We start from the raw sequence: 19,588 nt of genomic DNA on the forward strand, positions 1-19,588 counted from the left end.
GAAGAGTAAAAAATTGTTGTCTTGTCATCACCATCAATATGGCGTGCGCTGACTACGAGCTCACGCGCACAGAAGAAGAGAAAGAACGAGGTGGCCGGTCGCATGTCGAATATTTGCGACATAAACTCGGATCCGCGCTTCCTAGCCGCCATGGACTCCAGTCGCTTGCCGTTCACTTTGGAGTCCGTGTGGGCTCAACGCAGCAGCGGACTGCTGGCGGCCGCAGAACACGAGATACGTCTGGCCGAACGACTCCAGCGGCAGCAGCAGCAGGAGCAGGCCAGTGCTACCATGGCGCCCAGTCACCACGGCAACGAGTGGCGACTTTCCAAGCACGACACGTCCCACGCGGGCTGCTGGATGCGCTACACGTCGTTCGTGCTGGGCGTAGCCGCGGTAGCTTCGTCGACGCTGTTCACCGCACCCGTCGTCTTCATGGCACGCATCAATTCCTGCCATCACGGCTGCTTGTCCCTCGAACATGACCTTAAGGCATCTCTGAACCACAACATTCATCCGTGTGACGACTTTTACAGGTGAGGAAATGTGAGCTTAAGCTGTGACGGGGCGTCACTGTGGCATGAGTCAGACATGGTGGATGAAGTCAAGGCCGCTATTAGGTAGCGAAGCGTCATGGTCATCTCAACGTTAATCTTCTCATCTACCGCTAATAGCATTGATAGCGTGAGTGGACCTTCGCCCTTTAGCCACTCGTCAAGCTGGAAAAGCACAAGGCGTTTGCAACGGCAGATGCATCGCGATAAGGTACTGGTACTGTGATCGCCTCGTCGCAAGGTCATAGTGATGAAAATACAATGAGTAAGGTCCATGAGCCTGAAAAGCGTGTTTAACAGGACAAACACACAATCTCCCTACTAGGAAGCGCGCTCTAGAAAACACACAATCTCCTTACTATGGCTCACTGACACACGTGTTCTTTCTTTTTTTTCATGATCTGAAATGATGCTTCATTAAGCTCGTGCTCGATTCAATTTTGATATCTTGAGAGGACCTCATAGCGAATAAAGAGCGGAAAGCAGCCACACGAAGATTGTATTGCCAAGATGCTTCTTGTTGAAGATCCGATATTGCACACATGTTCTCCAAGACAATCATTCTTGTTGGACAAATCGGCCGTTGCTAAGCCCTTAAAATGTTTGCGCATTTGTGGAAGGAGAGGAGTAGGATACAAAGCGAGAGGTGGGAATGGGGAAGTAGCAAGACGAGAAAACATGCACTCTGCATCAACCTCGGTGAATTTGACGTCACAGCTCGCACTGACATGCAGCTTCCGTGAGTCGACGTTCCTTCAAACATACAGCCATCTGTTCAAAAGTATGCGCAATGAACTCTGATTATCAAATAGAGGGACCTTCCGAGAGAATTTTCTGGTTTTAATATTACTTTCACTGTTTTTTCACAGCCACGTCTGCAGTGGCTTGGACAGCAAACAGGGTCATCCTTCGCTGAACAAGTACAGCATAGCCTTCAGCCGAAGCGTCCTCAAGACCATGCTCCTGGGGAAGATTCCCACGCTGTCCAAGAACGTGAGAGCGAAAGCAGCCCGCTTCATGCTCCGCTGTCTCAGCAAGGTGAGGACATTCAACCTCGTCGAGATCTACTACCCCTCTTAAGGGACCTACGTCTTCCCTCAGCGGGAGCGAAGTTTCTTCGCAGTGCTCCTAGCCTACTATGCCGACTTATGCGGGCGAACTTTGCCCCAACCCTCCAAGCCGTAGTGCCCTTCTCTCTGTTATGGCGATGAATGTCTCTGGATTTTTGGCTTTGAGCCCCCACCCTCATTGCCCTTTGGACCCCCTCCCCCCCCCCACCCCAACTCACGCATATGCGAATGAGTGAAATTAGTTGCTTTAGTTTTGACAATATGTACATTGACTGCGGCAGCACGGGAGCTACCGCTTTCGCTCAGGAAGAAATAAACTAAGAAGGACTATTTGTGACGCTGTCACAGTGGTTTTCACTGCGTGTTGACAATGATCTGGAATAAGAAGCATGTGTGCACAAAAAATATGAATGAGGAGTGACAATGATGCGAAGGAACGTGTAGAATGTGAAGAAAGGCAATCGGATGACAAAATTACTTGCCCCTTGCAGGAACTGAACCTGCGACTGCCGAGTAACACGTCTGATGCTCTGCCAAACTTAGCTACAGCGGCGTCCCCCCATCCACTTTATGGAGTATACCCCATAAAGTGTAGAAGAGAATGAGCAGTGGAACGTGCATGACGGCCAACACTATCTTTAAAGACCTCACTCGTCGTTAGATAACGCGGTTATTGCGAGCAATTGTGCACAAAGTCGTCAGACTAAAGAAACCTGATGTCTTGCTTGAATTCATGCGTATACTGTACGCCATTCACCATTGCGAATGTGTTCACGGAGGAGGTGTTTGTATGCCTCATCATGATCAGCGCACAAAAAAGCACAAAACACACACAAGAAAGCACACTACACAAGGGATTGTGTCGTGAACCCTCTTGTCTTTTTTGTGCGCTGATCGTGATGAGTATGTTCCAGCTAGCCTGATTTGCTACTTTATTAGTACGACATTGGCCCCGAAAGGTTTAACTCTCATATTTTCTTAACAATCAAGCATACATTCCTCCACTTTTTTGTCCAATATATTGTTTGCGCTCCTGGTAGAAACGCAAACACCGCGCCAAGTATATTATGCAGAATGTCTCTATTCGCTGCAGTGATATCGCAATCTCAGGCAGATGAGAAAATAGCGAGTTTGGAAGAGACATCGTTAGTGTTCATCCCTTGCTTGTCCCTTATTTTTTTTTTGTGGCTCCATTTGGTGGCGTTTTAACAATTATCTTGGACTCGGGCTTCTGTGTGTTATCATGTTCGTCCCTTTTTTAGATCAATAATATTTGTTCGCGTCACGATATCCATACTTCACAGAGCCGTAATTAAGACTATAACTGAATGCAGTTTAGTGACGAAAAAACAGAGTAATTCGCTTGTCAAAAAAAAAGAAGTCAATTGCTCGGGAAAATGCCCTAAAAGCAGCATATAGACCTCGCCATTTTTGTCTTTTCGTTTTGTACACTCAAGTGCCCAAGTAAATCACTCGCTCTAGGAAAAAACATCGCCCATACCTTCGCAGGTTCAATATCGTGGCATCTCGAGCCTCAAGGCATTCCTCCAAGAGCTGGGACTCCCGTGGCCGCACCAATCCCCCGCAACACGACCGCAGCTTCTCGACGTCATCGTGCGGGCGTCGTTGCACTTCGGCATTCCCCTCTTCTGGGCCTTCTACATCGGGCGCCACCCGCTGCGACCGCTGCAGAACACCATATACATGACGCTCGATCCCAATTTCATGGAATGGGCTCGGGTAGTGCGCGCGCTCGTCGCCCGGGGCAGGGAGAGCGAGTACCTGAGACGCGGAGCCGAGATCATCGGGGGAGAGGGCCAATCGTACTCCTTCATGATACAACACGTGATTCAAGTGCACGGCGGCCTCTACGACCTCACCACGCGTCTCTGTGGTTCGCGCGTCACGCCGCAGTTCTACAACCTGACCGACTCCGACCTCCGGAGGGCACTCAACGGATACCTCCCGGACGACTCGCAGTTTTGGCCCGAGGACGAAATAGTCAACCTTCAGCCCGACTTCTTCTTGAACCTAGACTCCACGTACCTAAGCCTAAGCTCGAACCAGGAAAGTTTCAAGCTGTTCCTGGGTGCGTACGCCGTCTGGCTGCTGTCACCGATCGCTTCCGGCTACCTGAGGTCAAGTCTCCTGGCCGACTTGGGGCAAGAGAACGATGAAGCCAGCTACCATTCCGTCAAGTGCTTCGGTACTCTCGAGGCGATTATGCCGCTCGTCAGGTTCCACCTCCACCTGGAGGCCAACAAAAACGTCGAGCGCATGAGACTCGTTGCCCAGCTATCCGTCGACGCCTTCGGCACGTGTCTCGGAAGCTACGGAAAGTCTTTGCGGAATCACGCGTACGCGGTATTAGCGCAACTTGCTCTCAACGCGTTCAACATGACGACCACCTGGCGACAGCTGAACAGAGTGTACGCCTACCTTCCTAGCGACCGCAACGTGTCCTCCTTTTTCGAGCTGTACCGCAGAGCCGCCCTGGCCACCGCGTCGTTCTTCGCGCTTTCCCTGCGCCGACCAAACCACAGCATCTTCCACGTACCGGGGATCAGCCAAGTCCTGCAGTATCGTCTCTTGGTGAGCCGCGAACTGTCGATCCAATACTTTCTCACGGTCGCGCCGCTCTACGGCACCTGGGAACCGACGACAGTTATTGCGGCGCTTTTCGGAACGCTGGTGTCTGTGCAGCTCGCCTGCTACATGCGGTTTGTCATACTCTACAACCACCGTTTTCAGGTGAGTGCTATTTAGGACAGTCAGCGCACTGTTCAACATTTGTCAAAGTAATGGAAAACTTGTTCGTTACCATCTTGTGTTTGGTGTGGCTTTAGGTCACTCGTCGTCGTGTTATCTAGGTAATCGTCTAGGTGTTCATGAAAATTATGCTGAATGTTCCTTTATTTTTACGCACCTATAATAAATTATTCGCTAGATGTTTAACCAATTATCATAGCCTAAATACCACATGAAGGTATCAAAGTTACCGCACGAACAGCCGAAAGTATCCGCATTGTGCTGTTGCAAACGGTGCTGCCTAACTTTCTTGTCGCATTGTAGGATACCATCGGCACCTTGCGACATGAATACTGCATGCAGTCAGTTTAGAACACAGTTTCAGGCACCGGCGTAGCTCAGTGGCAGAGTTCTGGGCTGTCACGCGAAGATCCCGAGTTCGATTTTCATTCAGTGTTCCTGATTTGTTTCATTTTTTTCTTATATTTCGCCCGATATGGGTGAGCGACACCGGCGGTGATTGTGGCGGCGGACAACTACGGCGCCAGAATCGGCCCTCGTTGTGACCTCACGACAATGTTTCCTGTTTAAAATCTCGTTGAATTCTGGAGGATATTTGTATTAAAGCAATACAATGAAAGAAGTATCAAAGTGTCCTAAAGTTTTTTTTTTTTCTCTCTCACACACAGCCCTACCAAAGGGGGGAGCTCGGGCAAGACGCGAGAAGGTTGGTGGATGACCTGGGTCGTCTCGTGCTGATCGTTCGAAACGTTTTGCCGAACGCCAGCGACCATGAAATTCGCGAGGTGTACGACTGGAGCTTCGCTGCACACGTTGCCAGCTACATGCTCCGAAGGCCCAAATGGCTGCAAACATCGGCGGGTGGATGGCAGGACACTTCCTTTGAAAAGGACCGCCTTTTTTTCTACCTCGTGTGCTACGCACAGTGCGGCACCGAGAACCGTGAACGTCTGCGAAAAGTGAGTATGCGCCCCACCGGTCGGGAAGAGTGACGCCTGGTTTTTTGCACGACCTTCCATTTATTCGACCCGCATTTCTCGTTTGAGGATGTAGTGCTGCTTTATAAACGCAGAAAAAAAAAGTTGCAGAGCTCGCAGTTACACGAGAGGTGGTAAACACATCCATAATAGATATACAACAGAGACAAAGATGAAGGAAGGGACAAAACGAGTGCAACAGTTACTGAGGGGAACAGCGCAAAAACGGGACGGAGAAAGATTGAACACACGACACAAGCACCGACTCAAAAACATCTCTTTTTCCTGGAGGGCGAGGGAAAACTCACTGACGCACACGTTCTCTTTCGTCTTGGTATGAAAAGCCTCGTCAGTTTCGAAAGGAAACATGTGCGTCAGTGAGCCTTCACTCGCCCTCCTGGAAAAAGAGATAATGCTTTTAAGGCAGCGCTTGTGTCGTGTGTTCAATCTTTCTCTGTCTCGTTTTTGCGCTGTTCCCCGCAGTATAATGTGCCAACTAGCCCTTCAAGATACCCGAGAGCAACAGTTACACGAGAGCCAATGGCAGTTACACGAAAGGTCGTAAACGTATCCATAAATAAATAAAAAGAAAGGTGAGAGCGATAAGTCGCACGAGTGAAACCCACCGTGTTGGCCCGACACGTGATCAAAACTTGAGAGCGTGCGGTAGGTTTTAGTACTCTCTGTGGTGTTCCGTTTTCCGGTATGCGCCGAACAAGCGTGTTTCGATCAAACGTTACCGGTGCAATGCTCTGAGGTATCGGAAAGTCTCGTTGCTGGCGTGATCTTGCGCAAAAGGTCACGCGTTGGGATCTGGTTTCAAAGTGGCTTGGCTGGCCAAGGCTGGCTGAGTGACGTCATGCTCCCTCATTTCTTCTTTCTGCCATCAACATGTCCACAATGAATATACGAGAGAGACCGAGACGCATCAAGGGATGAAACGAGTGCAACTCACGCATAACTTCTTAATCGGGCTTTTGCTGGATGGATGTGTAGAAGCTAAATGAACATGCAGAAAGAATACAAACTTTCTTAACGCCTTTCTAAGCTTTATATTATTCTACATTACCGACCCAGACAACACTCGATGTTCTGAGGTCATCCTCGTATGGTACAATCGTCCTCGCATAGTTTCATCGACCTTAGTACTTACTGAGGATGACACAAGCTGGTTTGCCCCGGAAACGTCTTTTCGAGTGCTTTCTGAGGACAATTGGTCCGGAAAAGGTCCTGTTAAGGATCTTTTGGGGATGGCAAAAGCATTGCACGTGCACTTAGATATAATTCCTGAAGACCTTTGCGTACCAAGTAGATGCATTTCATACGTGAACACTCTCTCCACAAGTTTGTTTCTTACAGTCATAAAGTTATTGTATATTGTCGCCTCGTTTTTTTTTTGCAGAACATTTTCAAGTTATGCATTGCGCTTAATGAGACACACATAATCGATTGGCTTAGGTATCGAACCTGGTATTGCGAAATGTCCATTTGAAACAGTGTGTTCTTAAAGTCACAGCCTTAAATCAGTCATTATACGCCGCTGTAGTGCGTGATAACAAACTAGCAGCTGGCAACAATTGACCATGCGGCACCTATCTAGATAGTCAAGTTGCCAAGCCATTCCAAGCCAACTGACCTGGTAGGTGTTCTGTGAACTGACTGTAAAATGGCAGTGGCGGCCCTGTCAGGAAAAGTGCAGTGAACTAGTGAAGGTTCGTGTCCTTTGTTGTTTGTGTGCATGGTTAAAAGGGAGATATGTGTGAGAGTGTAAGTCGTAGGTGATTACGGTAGGTAAATTGCCCGGGTTTAAGGGTGCACTGGGCTGCTCAGCGTTCAGACTGATCATGGATGCATTGTCACCAGTCGACCGTGGCGAGGTGTGGTTCGAAGCAGCCTGGAACAACAGCCAATCGCGATCAATTGGGCTTCGAAGCAGCCTGGTCCCAATGTGAAAGGATCGACTTTTTCATCTGACACATGGCCCGACCTCGGGAAAGTCAAGTCAACGCCCGTGTCGAGTGTACTGATAGGCTGTCAGAGCGGAGCCTCAAACACTAGTGAGTGCATTGGGCGCGATACACGTGGTGATGAGAACACTGTGTCAAACTTTCGAGGAAGATTACAAACGTAGTTGATTGAGCTGTGTTGACTGCCTTGATACTGCTTTTATTTTTTCGGACTATACACATACTCGAATGCCTGACAAAGCTTTCAGTTGTGATTAATTACTGTGAAATAAATAATTTCAGTCAACAAGCTTTGTTTTACTCTAATAGTTTAGCACTGTCACGCCTCTGTTGATTGATACAGTATATATACTCGAGACCTCGCAGGTGTTTTTCTTTTGATGTGCGGAAATATGATGAAAAGAAGTAAATCCTAAGTAGTATCACTTCCCACAGTACCGAACCGGCCACGCTATCGTTACTGAAAGATACTGAAAAAGTCCTGAATTGTTGTTTTGAGGATGTGCTGAGGTTGTCATGTGTATGGACAAGGGGACGGGATTAGCGCCTTTCGAGTATCATAATAGGACATTCTGAGGGCGTCATATTGTCCTCACGGAGGCATACTGAGGACGTCCTGAGGTTGTGTTTGTGTTGTCTGGGGACATTCGTACTAACAGCTTGGAGGTATTGGGTTTGCTGCGCCCTGACTGTAGCCTTTAGAATGTCGGAGGTTTCAAGTCACAACCAACAAAAGTTTGTTTAAAAGTACAACTCACACCGAAAGGGAGGCCCCGGGACGTGGGACCGTGAGGCGGAGCTCAGAGATTTGGGCAGTAGCAGTGGTCAAATACAGGTGGCGCTGGGCGATGAAACCACCACTGCACAGCACGCGGTGCTTTGCTCTCGAGCTAGACGATGTGCGTGGTACCAGCAAGGTGTTTCTCGCGTGAGCTTGAGAAACTTTCGTCTAAGTATAATACAGACAGACAAATTGATATGGACCAAAACGAGTTGTGCCCCACAACCGCTAGGCGGGCACCTTATTACAGTAGCCCATTGGGGATCACCGCAACTCGGGGTCAGTCGACCAGGGCCTTCTAGCTCACGAGGTCTCAACAGCCCAGTAGGACTGCCTCCCAGTCCTCCCGTGAAGCGGGGGGGAGGGGGGTTAAGGCGAGGTCCGTTGCTGATTAGAATGCCTGCACCGTGTGTAAGATACCCGAAGCTATATTGAACTAGAAGAAATCGTCTTCTATATCACTATACCGATAGCGTGCGAACACCTCTCCTCACAGCGCGGCCACTTCCTGTACAAGCAGCATCAAAGTGTTTTAAAACTTCCGGGCCCAACAGTGTGTGTGTGTGTGTGTGTGTGTGTGTGTGTGTGTGTGTGTGTGTGTGTGTGTGTGTGTGTGTGTGTGTGTGTGTGTGTGTGTGTGTGTGTGTGTGTGTGTGTGTGTGTGTGTGTGTGCGTGCGTGTGTGTGCGTGTGTCTGTGTGTGTGTGTGTGTGTGTGTGTGTGTGCGCGCGTGTGTGTGCGTGCGTGCGTGCGTGTGGGGGGCGGGCTTAAAGTAAATTGTTGCAGGGCTTAAAAAATTTGTGTTGTTGAATAATATAATTGAGTACCTTTTCAAAAAGACAAGGTCGGACTTGGTTCAGTAAACTTGACCACGAAGAAGTAAGGATCAACGTACAAGAATCGACTAACGAATGCATGCGCCAGCCGTTGAATTCAATAAGGGTCACGTGCGCCGTAGTTGTGCGCCCCGCCGCCGGTGTCTGTAACCACTAACGCGCAGAAAAGAAAAAAATCTAAGTTCATCGAAGACACCAAGGGCGCATTAGGATCCGAACCTGGGTCCCCTACGTGTCAGCCCAGTATTCTCCTTTGGAGCCACGCCGTTGCTTGAAAATTTGTGACAAACTGGCAGGCTGGATGTGAGTGATGAAGTGTTGTATATAACAACAAAAGTACAACCAGGCGTCAGACAATGCGAAAGGCGTAACGAGTGGTAGTCTATTGTTCGAACCATTTACGAAAGCTTCAGGTATAATTCTTCATCGTCGTCAGCCACAGCATAAAAAAAGACTGTACGAAATTCCATGCAAGTGTATAGCGGGTACCACGCTTCCCCAATATTGACGAAGAGTGGCGTAGTGAATGGTTCCCTACTACACAAAAACTATAATCATTAACGGCGTAGTGGATACCCTGCAAAAGTTCTTCTAGCAGTTACCCAAAGAGTGTTTAAAAAAGGCTCTGAAAGGCCGCTCTTCCAGCTTTCGCTGTGTTTGTGCTGCGCCTTCCGCGCAGGCCTGGTGGTTTTTTCTATGTGCGGATCAAGAGAGCAAGCGCGCGAATCTCGTCGTGTTCGTGTATCGGGCCGTGGTGCAGGAATCTTGCGCACATTATGAGGTCTCGAGGAAATCGCATTTTGAGGAGTGCATGATAGGTAGCGTTCAAGTGAGCCAAAGGTTTTACTGTAGTTGACAAAGGCTTTTTGCGTCGATGCTACTGACTAGACAAACCATTAGGGCAGCAGTGCATGGTGTTGCAAAGAAGAAAACTCTTCGTGCTGTTCCCTGGCAATACCCGAGCACAGTACGTGCTCCGCTATGTAGACAGCCTCGTATAGCGAGCGATGGGGACATGCATAGCGAGTTTAAAGCTTTGTAGAGCTTGTGCAGGGTCGGTTTTTTAGGCCACCCTTATCTCACGCTTGTACATATATAGTTAAAATGAATGTATTTCACAACCGCCACCATCTCATGGTAGATTGAAGTTAATTGAATAAGTGAGCTCAAAAGAATAGAAAATAAGGTGGAGAGAAGAAGCAAGCATCGCGAACAGCCACCACACCACTTCTCCAAGCCGAGCATGCGCGGAAGCTAGCAGCACCCTCCGATGGAGACGACTTCCACTCTGCAGCTAAAGGTGTACACGATGCGCTCGATTGAGCAAAGACAGCTATGGGGAGTCCCAAGAAAGTGCGTTCTGCCTAGAAGGAACTCGCGCATATCGAAGCGAGACGCGTTGGTCGACGGGAGTACGAGTGGTGAAGGGCCAGTGCTTCGCTATGTCAAGCTTTATGTGACAGTGCAAACTTCCTGAGAATTTTGAACATGAAAGTGTTTCATGCGGTTGCCCACCACGGCTCCACTGACGTATTTTGGTCGCGAATACGACGTAAAATATATACTAACAGACTGCAAAAAAGAAAAACTTCCGTCGCCAGGCGTCGAACCTACGCCCTCTCGCTCTGCAGCGCGCGGCACGGAACGCCCATTGATGAACGCCCACTAGACCTCAGATTGATCATCCCGCTTGCTTCCAGACTTGTTGACACAGTTTAGTGACTGCTTTTCTTTACTTTGACACAGGTATCAACGATTTCAACGAACTTTTTCGGTTCACTAGCTGGACCTGAAGGTAGCAGCTGTAACGCCCGTCGTAATCCATCTTCTGTGAACGATGCTTCTGGTCAGGATTCCAGATCCAACCTACGCGCGTCCTCAATTTTTTTTCTTTTTTTTCTAAAAATATCTTGTAGGTATTCCTCCCATCTTTGCTTCGTGTTTCCTCCATTGTGAGATGCTTTGTTTACGAGTCGGCGACTGCGGCTTAGTCTGCTTTACTGTATACTGTACTGAGACTTATACGCGCGTTGAAGAGTTTTAGGTAGTCGGGGATAATGCAACACCTTTGTTTTGGCACGCGGAGTTAGCTACACTCTAAAAAAAGAGCGAGTAAAAAGGGTGTCTTTTTGTCCGACAACAATAATCGTCATCTATATTGCGTTCAATCCTTGCGCTATCGCCCCGCGCCCGGTACAGTCCGGTCACGATCTACATGCCGATTATCAGGGTTACATCGCATTCTCGGTAGGAAAGTCACCAGCGCAGAGTTTTCAAGAAAGGAAGCGCACGCAAGCCTGGTGACGATTATTGTTCTGGGACAAAAAGACACCCTTTTTACTCGATATTTTTTCAGAGTATTCCTTTCTGGGCTACTAATTACTCGCGCAATCGCTAAAGCTCGATTGTCCGATTAACCATCACGTGATCTTGTACATAGGTGTCGTGAACCTCAGGTGCTGACGCCCATGCATGTGATGTGAACCGTTAGACAACAGTGCAAATACAACTGCGAAATGAGCACACCTTGGGGAAAATTGTTATATTTGAAGCTATATAATGATAACACCATGGGCATCGCCAGGATGGTGCGATAGAGGCACTGGCCCCCTTCAGGCCTAACTTTCGTTTGCCTCACCCAAGCCTCCTATTTTTCTTTTAGACGCTTCTAGTAACGTACGGCATAGAGATGTAATACTATACCGTGTCTTCTATATGTGCTATGTACAGGTGCGATCAAAAGTGTGCAGACCACGGGGTCGCGTGGTAGAATGTATCGACGCGCCAGCTAGCGACGAGACACTTGCTGCAGGGCGCATGCGCATCCCGTCTTATCACTTGACTTCTCATGTCACTCTGTTGGACGCAGTTAAGGTGCTCGTAGCCAAAATGACAACTGGGAGTCTCTTTCTTTGCTCCATCGAATCTGTGCCGTTCTTTTACATAGCGGCTGCGACGGGGCCGGTTCAAGCGCCGGCTCGTGTTGCTATTGACACCGGTTGATTAGTATAAGTAAGGATAGCGAGCATTGCACAACCTGACAAAGCCAAACGCACATAATTCATTTTCTCAGGCCAACTTGCCTTTGATGAGTTCAACTTGCCTTTGGATGAGTTCATAAGGGGAGTTATACTCCCCTGATGAACTCATCCCCTGATGAAGGGAGGACCCCTCCCGAAACTGTTGGGAAATAAATATATTTATCCTTGTTGAACATGCTCCCGTTGTGCCATATATATATATATATATATATATATATATATATATATATATATATATATATATATATGTTGTGTAGTGTATAGGGGGCGCTGTCAATGCTATCATCTGTATATAAGCGATTGCCATCAAAATAAAAGGCAGTGGTTCCCCGTCCATGGATCGGTCCGACTTATCACTCGGCGCTTCGCGATACGGTGATAGCACATTCTGGCGCAGTCGGCGAAGCTAGCGAGCTAGCGACGAACCGTTTCCTGCCGTTTTAAGGGGCGTCGCCTACGAGATGGCAACGTACGGACTACCGCCATTACCGCCTTTTCTGGAGACTCCTGGAGATGCGACAATCCCATGGGAGCAGTGGCGCGATGATTTCACAAATTTCCTTGAAGCAACGGGGATGGACGCGCAACCGCCACCACGGAAAAAGGCCATTCTACTGCAATGTCTCGGGGTCGAGGGACGCCGTATTTTTCGCACACTGGGCCCAGAGCCGGCGCGGACGCCAGGCACGACAGAAGATAAGACGGAGGCAAGTGGAAGAGATAGTTACATCGAGGCGTTGGGCCTATTGGAGCGTCAGTTCTCAAGCACCGTCAACGTACTGGTAGAGCGACGTCGATTCACTTTACGTCGGCAACTGCCGAATGAGCCTATACGGGAGTTCGTCAGTAACCTCAGACAGTTAGCGAAGACGTGTGACTTCGGGGATTTCTTGGAGGCGGCTCTGCGAGACAGGGTTGTTGATGGAATACGGAGCACTGAGTTGCGACAGAAACTGCTCGTGAAGGGGTCCCAACTTACGCTGGCAGAGGCTGTAGAAATGCTGCAGACGTACGAGCAGGCAGCGGAGGGCGCTGCGGTCTATGACCAAGGGTCGCCACAAACGGACATAGTACAGCACGTATTCCAAGGCAGAGGCCCAGACGGCGACTCGACAGCGACGTCGGTGCGCAAGTGTTACCGGTGCGGCTCTACAAGGCACCTCGCTAATTCACAGGAATGTAAAGCACGGGGGAAACGTTGCTCCAAATGCCACAAGATGGGACATTTTCAAGCGGTCTGTGGCATGAGGAGGGAGCAGAACGTACGGACGGTCCGGAACGACGGCGCTAGCGAAGAAGGCGTGCTCACTGTGCTGGCGGTCAGACAAGTGGAACGACGGACTTTGGTAGTTGACGTCGTTGTTGAGAACGAGCCACTTCAGTTGCTGGTGGATACTGGGTCGTCGGTGTCTATTTTGCCCGACCACGTCTACCGAGACAAGTTCGCCAACAGGTTTCCTTTGACTGCGGCTACAGCGACGCTGCGTGATTTTTCACAGAAGAAAATTCCAGTCTTGGGATGGTTCACAGCCAGAGTTGTACGCGGGAAAAACTCGGCTTGCCTCCGCTTTTACGTTGTTCCCCAGGGCGTGGCATTACTGGGACTAGACGCGGTGCACCAGCTACAGTTGAACATCATCGGTTCTACATTGGAATGTCTACAAGTCACGGCCAGCCCCCAGTCGCTCCCTTCTGAATTGTGTGAGTTTTCTTTTCTTTTCGCTGATAAGTTGGGCTTAGCGAAAAACTTTGTACATTCTGTAAAGCTGCGCGCAGACATAAAACCAGTAGCAGCGAAAGTTCGACGCTTGCCCCTGACGCTGCGAGATAAAGTAGCGGCTGAACTGACAAGATTATTGGATGCAGGCATTATAGAAAGGGTTAGCGCTGCGGAATGGGTGTCTCCTATAGTGGTTGTGCAGAAGAAAGATGGAACTATTCGCCTATGCGTCGATTTGCGCGAGCCAAACAAAGCAGTAGTCATTGATGGATTCCCTTTGCCGCACACGGAGGAACTGTTACATGCGCTGAGCGGAGCAGCATGGTTCTCGAAACTGGATCTTGCTGCAGCCTACCATCAAGTGGAATTAGCCGAAGAGAGTCGCGAAATAACGACGTTTATTACGCACGAAGGCTTATTTAGGTTCTGCAGAGTTTGTTTTGGCCTCGCATCGGCACCTGCCGCGTTTCAGCGAATGATGCAAGAAATATTGAAGGGCTGCAAGGGCGTGTTGTTTTATATCGACGACATTATAGTCTTTGGAAAGACTAAGCACGAGCACAACCGTAACCTTCGCGAGGTATTGCATCGGATCGCTGAGGCGGGGCTGCAGCTGAATCAGAAATGCTTATTCGCTGTCAAGGAACTCTCCTTTTTGGGTCATCACGTGAGTGCAAGAGGTCTGGCCCCACTTAAGTCAAAGGTGGATGCTGTGATGAAAGCACAAACGCCTGCCGATGTAGTCTCGCTGCGGTCTTTCCTTGGGCTCATAGGCTATTACTCTCATTTTCTCCCCAATTATGCAGAGGTGGTGGAGCCGCTGCGACGGCTTCTTCGTAAAGGACAGAAGTTCGTGTGGGACCAGAGCACCGAGGAGAGTTTTTGCAGGGTCAAGAAGATGCTGTCGTCATGTGGGGTGGTGGCCATGTTCAACGAGTCTTTGCCTGTACAAGTGACCACTGACGCCTCGGCATATGGACTGGGAGCTGTGCTACAGCAGGTAGTCGACGGAGAAGTACGTACAGTGGCATTCGCTTCGAGGACACTAACGCCACCAGAACGCAAGTACTCTACCGGGGAACGAGAGGCGCTGGCATGTTTATGGGCGTGCGAACATTGGCATGTTTATCTGTGGGGCCGCAAGTTTGTCTTACGAACTGACCATCAGGCTTTGGTGACACTGCTGTCCACAAATGGGGTTGGAAGACGGCCACTGCGTATTGAACGCTGGTCTGCTAGACTTCTGAGATACAACTTCACGGTGCAGTACACAAAGGGGAGCACCAATGTCGTTGCGGATGCGCTTTCTAGGCTACCGTTGACCCCTGCAGAGGACGACCCTGTGGAGGAAGTAGTTGCTGTGGTTTCCAGCATGATCACAAAGAGTGAGTTGCAGGCAGCGACAGCTGAGGATTCAGTGTTAAATGAGGTGGCACAGTATGTTATGTCCAGATGGCCGGAAAAGGGCTGTTTAGCTGAAAACATAAAATTGTTTTTTCGTATGCAAGAAGAACTGTCGGTTATAGACGGACTATTGTTTCGCGCTGAACGGGTCGTTCCCCCAGCAGCACTTGCTTCCAGGCTGGTCATGATGGCACACGAATCGCATCCAGGCATTGTAAGGACCAAACAACGGTTGAGGGAACAGTACTGGTGGCCCGGAATGGACAGTGATGTTGAATCTTTGGTTAGGAATTGTGCTGTCTGCAAAGCATCAGATAAATCTGCAAAAACTGTAAGGGCCCCGTTGGAGCCAGTGCAGTGGCCCGAGAAGCCGTGGGAAAAGCTTGGAATTGACATCGTTGGGCCGATGGAACGAGCCCCTCCAGAGTGCAGGTTTGCAATCACTATTATTGATTACCACAGCAAGTGGCCTGAGGTGGCATTTGTGTCCACAATAACTGCACAGGCAGTAGTGAAAGTACTCGTGGAAATTTTTTCGAGAGAAGGGTACCCGAAAAGCATTGTGACTGACAATGGGCGTCAGTTCATGTCGACATGTTTTGAGCAGTTTTTACGAGACCGGGGAATTCAGCACTGTGTTACAACATTGTACTACCCGCAATGCAATGGGCAAATTGAGCGGTTCAACCGCGTTCTCAAGGAGTATATGCAGGTTGCGGCATTGGAGCGAAGACCACTGAAGGAGGCAATTTGGGACTACCTGGGTGTTTATAGGGCCACCCCGCATGCAACTACAGGAGCGTCGCCGGCTTACCTGCTGCATGGAAGAAAACCCAGAACGAGATTGGATGTTGTTGGCCTCCCAGAAAGGGAATTTTTTGAGGAGCCGCGTGTCGTCATGGAAAAGTTGAAACAGCGCGTTAAGGAGCAGCAACAACGAACAAAAAAGTACGTCGATGAAAAACGAGGTGCCAGAGCGTCTGTCATTGAGCCAGGAGATTTCGTAAAAGTAAAACAAGGCGGACCGAAGACGAAACACAAGTTTTCTTTGCCGATCCAGGTGAAGAGACGTGTGGGCACGAATTCGTTTCTACTGGCAAACGGGACGAAATGGAACGCATCAAAGTTAACAGTAATTAGTAAAGGAAGGACAGGACAGGCACAGGCACTAGCTGACGCGGTTACAGCGCGACGCAATGCATCTTCGGGGTTTTCCTACGACATGGATCTTCACATAGGAAAGATGGCTCAGCCACAAAACCCTATAGTCGTGAATGAATCGGAAGTGGGTCCATCAGAAGACACCCAGGGAAGCGCTAACCATTCTGACAGTGCACAAACCACGGTAACGGAGCCCATATTAGAGGTTCCCGATCAGCAGGACACATCTCGGTCGCAGTTGGCCACAGCCACAGCACCATCACGCACCAGGCCGGAACGAACAAGAAGAATGCCAACACGGTATCAAGACTACGAGCTGACCTGACTACAAGAACATCAAGTGTGGTGAAGTGAACGTGTGCTGTGAAGTGAGTGCGCGAAAGTAGACTGACTTTAGTTGTGTTGTTAATTTTTATGAGGGGGGAATGTGTTGTGTAGTGTATAGGGGGCGCTGTCAATGCTATCATCTGTATATAAGCGATTGCCATCAAAATAAAAGGCAGTGGTTCCCCGTCCATGGATCGGTCCGACTTATCACTCGGCGCTTCGCGATACGGTGATAGCACAATATATATACACGATCTCTCGGTGTTTATTACAGGGACATAGTATATATATATATATACGATCTCTCGGTGTTTATTACAGGGACATAGTGCTTCGTCCGTACCGTACGACATCACAAAGGCACGCATGCATGTCATAAGGGTGCCTGCATAGTGTCTTCTGCATGTGTTCCATAGAAACACATTTTGTCGATATTCCTTGTAGTGCTACAGTGTTTTGTCTGATCGTAAAGGCGTACATGTCGCATGTGAGGGTACAACTTACTAAAAGTCCTGCCATACAGACATGATTTATTTCTCGTATAACTTGCTTTGGGTTGCGAATATTCTTGCGTGTGTTCATCTGTGTAATCATTCACACACATTTGTCTTGTTCTTCTCAAGATGGCCGCCTGCAACGTTGGCTTACCAGCTGCGCCACTCTTCCGGAAGGCGTTCAAATGCCAAGCTGGACATCATCTTGTCAAGAATTTCACGTGGCCTGAGCCAGGACAACCTACCGTGGCTGAATCCTTGTAATTGTTTAAGAGCCCTATTGTCTAACGAAAAATACTGGGCCAGAGACGCCTGCACAGAGGCCTAGCTGTGCATTTCACGAATCTTATTAGACGCGAACTTTCCAGTAGAACTGATTTCTGGACGCTGGCAGGTCACAGCGTGTTCTTTTATAGACGTTGAAGCGATTCTCTCATACTTTTACGGTCTTCCGCCATTATAACATTATGCTAATTGCTTGTTAAATATAAGAAGTTGTAAAATATGTTTCGTAGCCTTTATTTTTTTTTCGTGTGCTGCCTTCATCATTTAGCATTATTTCATCAACAGAGGACACGACATTCGCTCGCCACAAGCACAGCTGCTATCACGACAACGCAGTGGGGAGACCACCAGCCTCTCGAATCGTGGGGTTGTTGCGCAATGAGGACCATTGTCTCGCGCCTCGAAAGAACTGATGGAAATTTTCGATGTCACGCATTTTACAAGTGTTCGGCAGTTCCTTCGGTTCAGCTGCATCTGTCCCCTTGTTCAGGGATGTATTAGCTGGAAGAATTCCAGGCAAGAGCATGCCAATTTTTTTTTTTGGGGGGGGGGGGGGTGGTGTGGATAAAACCATGGTTTGTGTATGTGCGAAGTAAGTGTGTGTGCATATATACACATGTGAAATTGAAGATTTTCAGGGGGTGAGGGCGGAGAAGCACCCACCCTTGCTGCGCCAGTGACTCCAAGCGTCCAAAAAGCATCTACGCATCGGCACGAAGTGAAGCATACGACGAGTGGGCGAAGCACCGGGGATAATTCTTACCGTAAATCACCCGTTGCATTGCCCACTCGCACATTTAAACAAGTTACAACGTGTGTGCAGTATATACCACATGTTCCTGTCGCCGAGCCAACGCTTCCCACGCCTTCAACTCCGGGGTAGCAGCTTTGTGGTCGACGTTGGAGTTTTGCCGCGGCTTCCACAGCTCTTGCCTCCGGTGTAGCCTGTAATCTGCACAGGCGCTGAGATGCCACTTCTCGGCGTCGTCGATTTGCCTTTCGCGGGCGAGAGCACTTCCACAATCGTTTTCATTCGTGGCCGAAAGAGTAGTAGTAGTGCAATTTTGGACAGTGGCACACACCAACGCTACGGGATCGGCTAATAACTTGGTAGTATTCAATAAAAAAAACTTAAATATTTGATTAAATGTCGTTTTGGTAAAGCTGAAAGAAGTAGTAATGCAACAAAATGGCGAATACTTGATTGATATGTGGGGTTTAACATCCCAAAACCACCATATGATTATGAGAGACGCCGTAGTGGAGGGCTCCGGAAATTTCGACCACCTCGGGTTCTTTAACGTGCACCCAAATCTGAGTACACGCGCCTACAACATTTCCGCCTCCATCGGAAATGCAGCCGCCGCAGCCGGGATTTGAACCCGCGACCTGCGGGTCAGCAGCCGTGAACCTTAGCCACTAGGCCACCGCGGCGGGGCAAAAAATGGCGAATACTATTAATGAGTGCTATCATAGGTAGTAACTCTGAGCTGCGTAATTTAGGAAATATTTCGGAATTTAAATGTAATTCATAAAATAGGTGCATGAGTAGGCTCTACGATTTAAATCTATTCGAATATTTATTAAAACCATCCAAAGCATCGGCAACCTTTCCGTCATTCTGGCCCAGGGACAAAGTCCCATACGAAAGCACATTTGGTACATTTACATCTAGGGGAGTCGGCAAACGATACGCAAAACATTATTCCGCAACGTTGAATATCTTTTGTAAGGAATGAGATAATGTTTTGTTGTTTCATGTATACTCCTCCTAAAAAACAGTTGGGAGAAGCTGTCAGACCATCTCTGTGCAAATAAAAGTTAAGATATGAAGTCTAACAACGTAGTCTAGTGATTGCAACAAAAGTTCAATTGTTTGACATATTTTACTATACGTTATTCTCCGGGATAACAATCTGTTACTTTTAAGCTTCTTGAAAGCTAAACAGATAACAAGCAGATGATCTGGGTCCCTGTTCTGCGACAAGAATTGTGTGAGCTCAGACCACGCAGAAGCAGCGTTATTTATCCCATGAATGCATCCATAGTTGTTATGTGTGTTTTATTCTTACCGATACTTTCAATTGCAATCATGTGATGTGACAATTTTACTCAAAAACTACACAAACGTCAGCAATGCAAATTTAAATTACGTGCACTGGGCACACCGTTTGATGACGCTTTGCTGATTGCGTCATCGCAA

The 19,588-nt window shown here is 48.6% G+C and overlaps 2 protein-coding genes across 2 annotated transcripts in view; one reads left to right on the plus strand and one right to left on the minus strand.

Moving 5' to 3' along the window:
- The window catches only part of LOC119168432 (beta-alanine transporter-like), a 70,608-nt gene extending 67,346 nt beyond the window's left edge, over positions 1-3,262 (minus strand). Inside the window, exon 1 of the mRNA XM_037419837.2 lies at positions 3,126-3,262. The gene's annotated coding sequence lies outside the window, so the exon portion shown is untranslated. The remainder of the gene's footprint in view (positions 1-3,125) is intronic.
- LOC119168431 (uncharacterized) lies at positions 24-17,893 on the plus strand. Its single transcript, XM_075866715.1, has 5 exons — positions 24-536; positions 1,424-1,592; positions 3,134-4,375; positions 5,062-5,352; positions 17,230-17,893. Exons 1-5 carry the CDS (start codon positions 103-105, stop codon positions 17,362-17,364), a joined length of 2,271 nt encoding a protein of 756 aa, XP_075722830.1. The 5' UTR covers positions 24-102; the 3' UTR covers positions 17,365-17,893.
- Positions 17,894-19,588: the final 1,695 nt, after the last annotated feature.

The sequence above is a fragment of the Rhipicephalus microplus genome, chromosome 6 (assembly GCF_043290135.1).
Source record: "Rhipicephalus microplus isolate Deutch F79 chromosome 6, USDA_Rmic, whole genome shotgun sequence".
Taxonomy (NCBI): Eukaryota; Metazoa; Arthropoda; class Arachnida; order Ixodida; family Ixodidae; genus Rhipicephalus; species Rhipicephalus microplus.

What these genes read in the sequence shown, in the direction of transcription:
- LOC119168431 (XM_075866715.1), top strand. Translation starts at nt 103, where the DNA reads ATGTCGAATATTTGCGACATAAACTCGGATCCGCGCTTCCTAGCCGCC. An exon ending in CCGTGTGACGACTTTTACAG is followed by an intron (nt 537 to 1,423) that starts GTGAGGAAATGT and finishes GTTTTTTCACAG; the next exon opens with CCACGTCTGCAGTGGCTTGG. An exon ending in TCTACAACCACCGTTTTCAG is followed by an intron (nt 4,376 to 5,061) that starts GTGAGTGCTATT and finishes TCTCACACACAG; the next exon opens with CCCTACCAAAGGGGGGAGCT.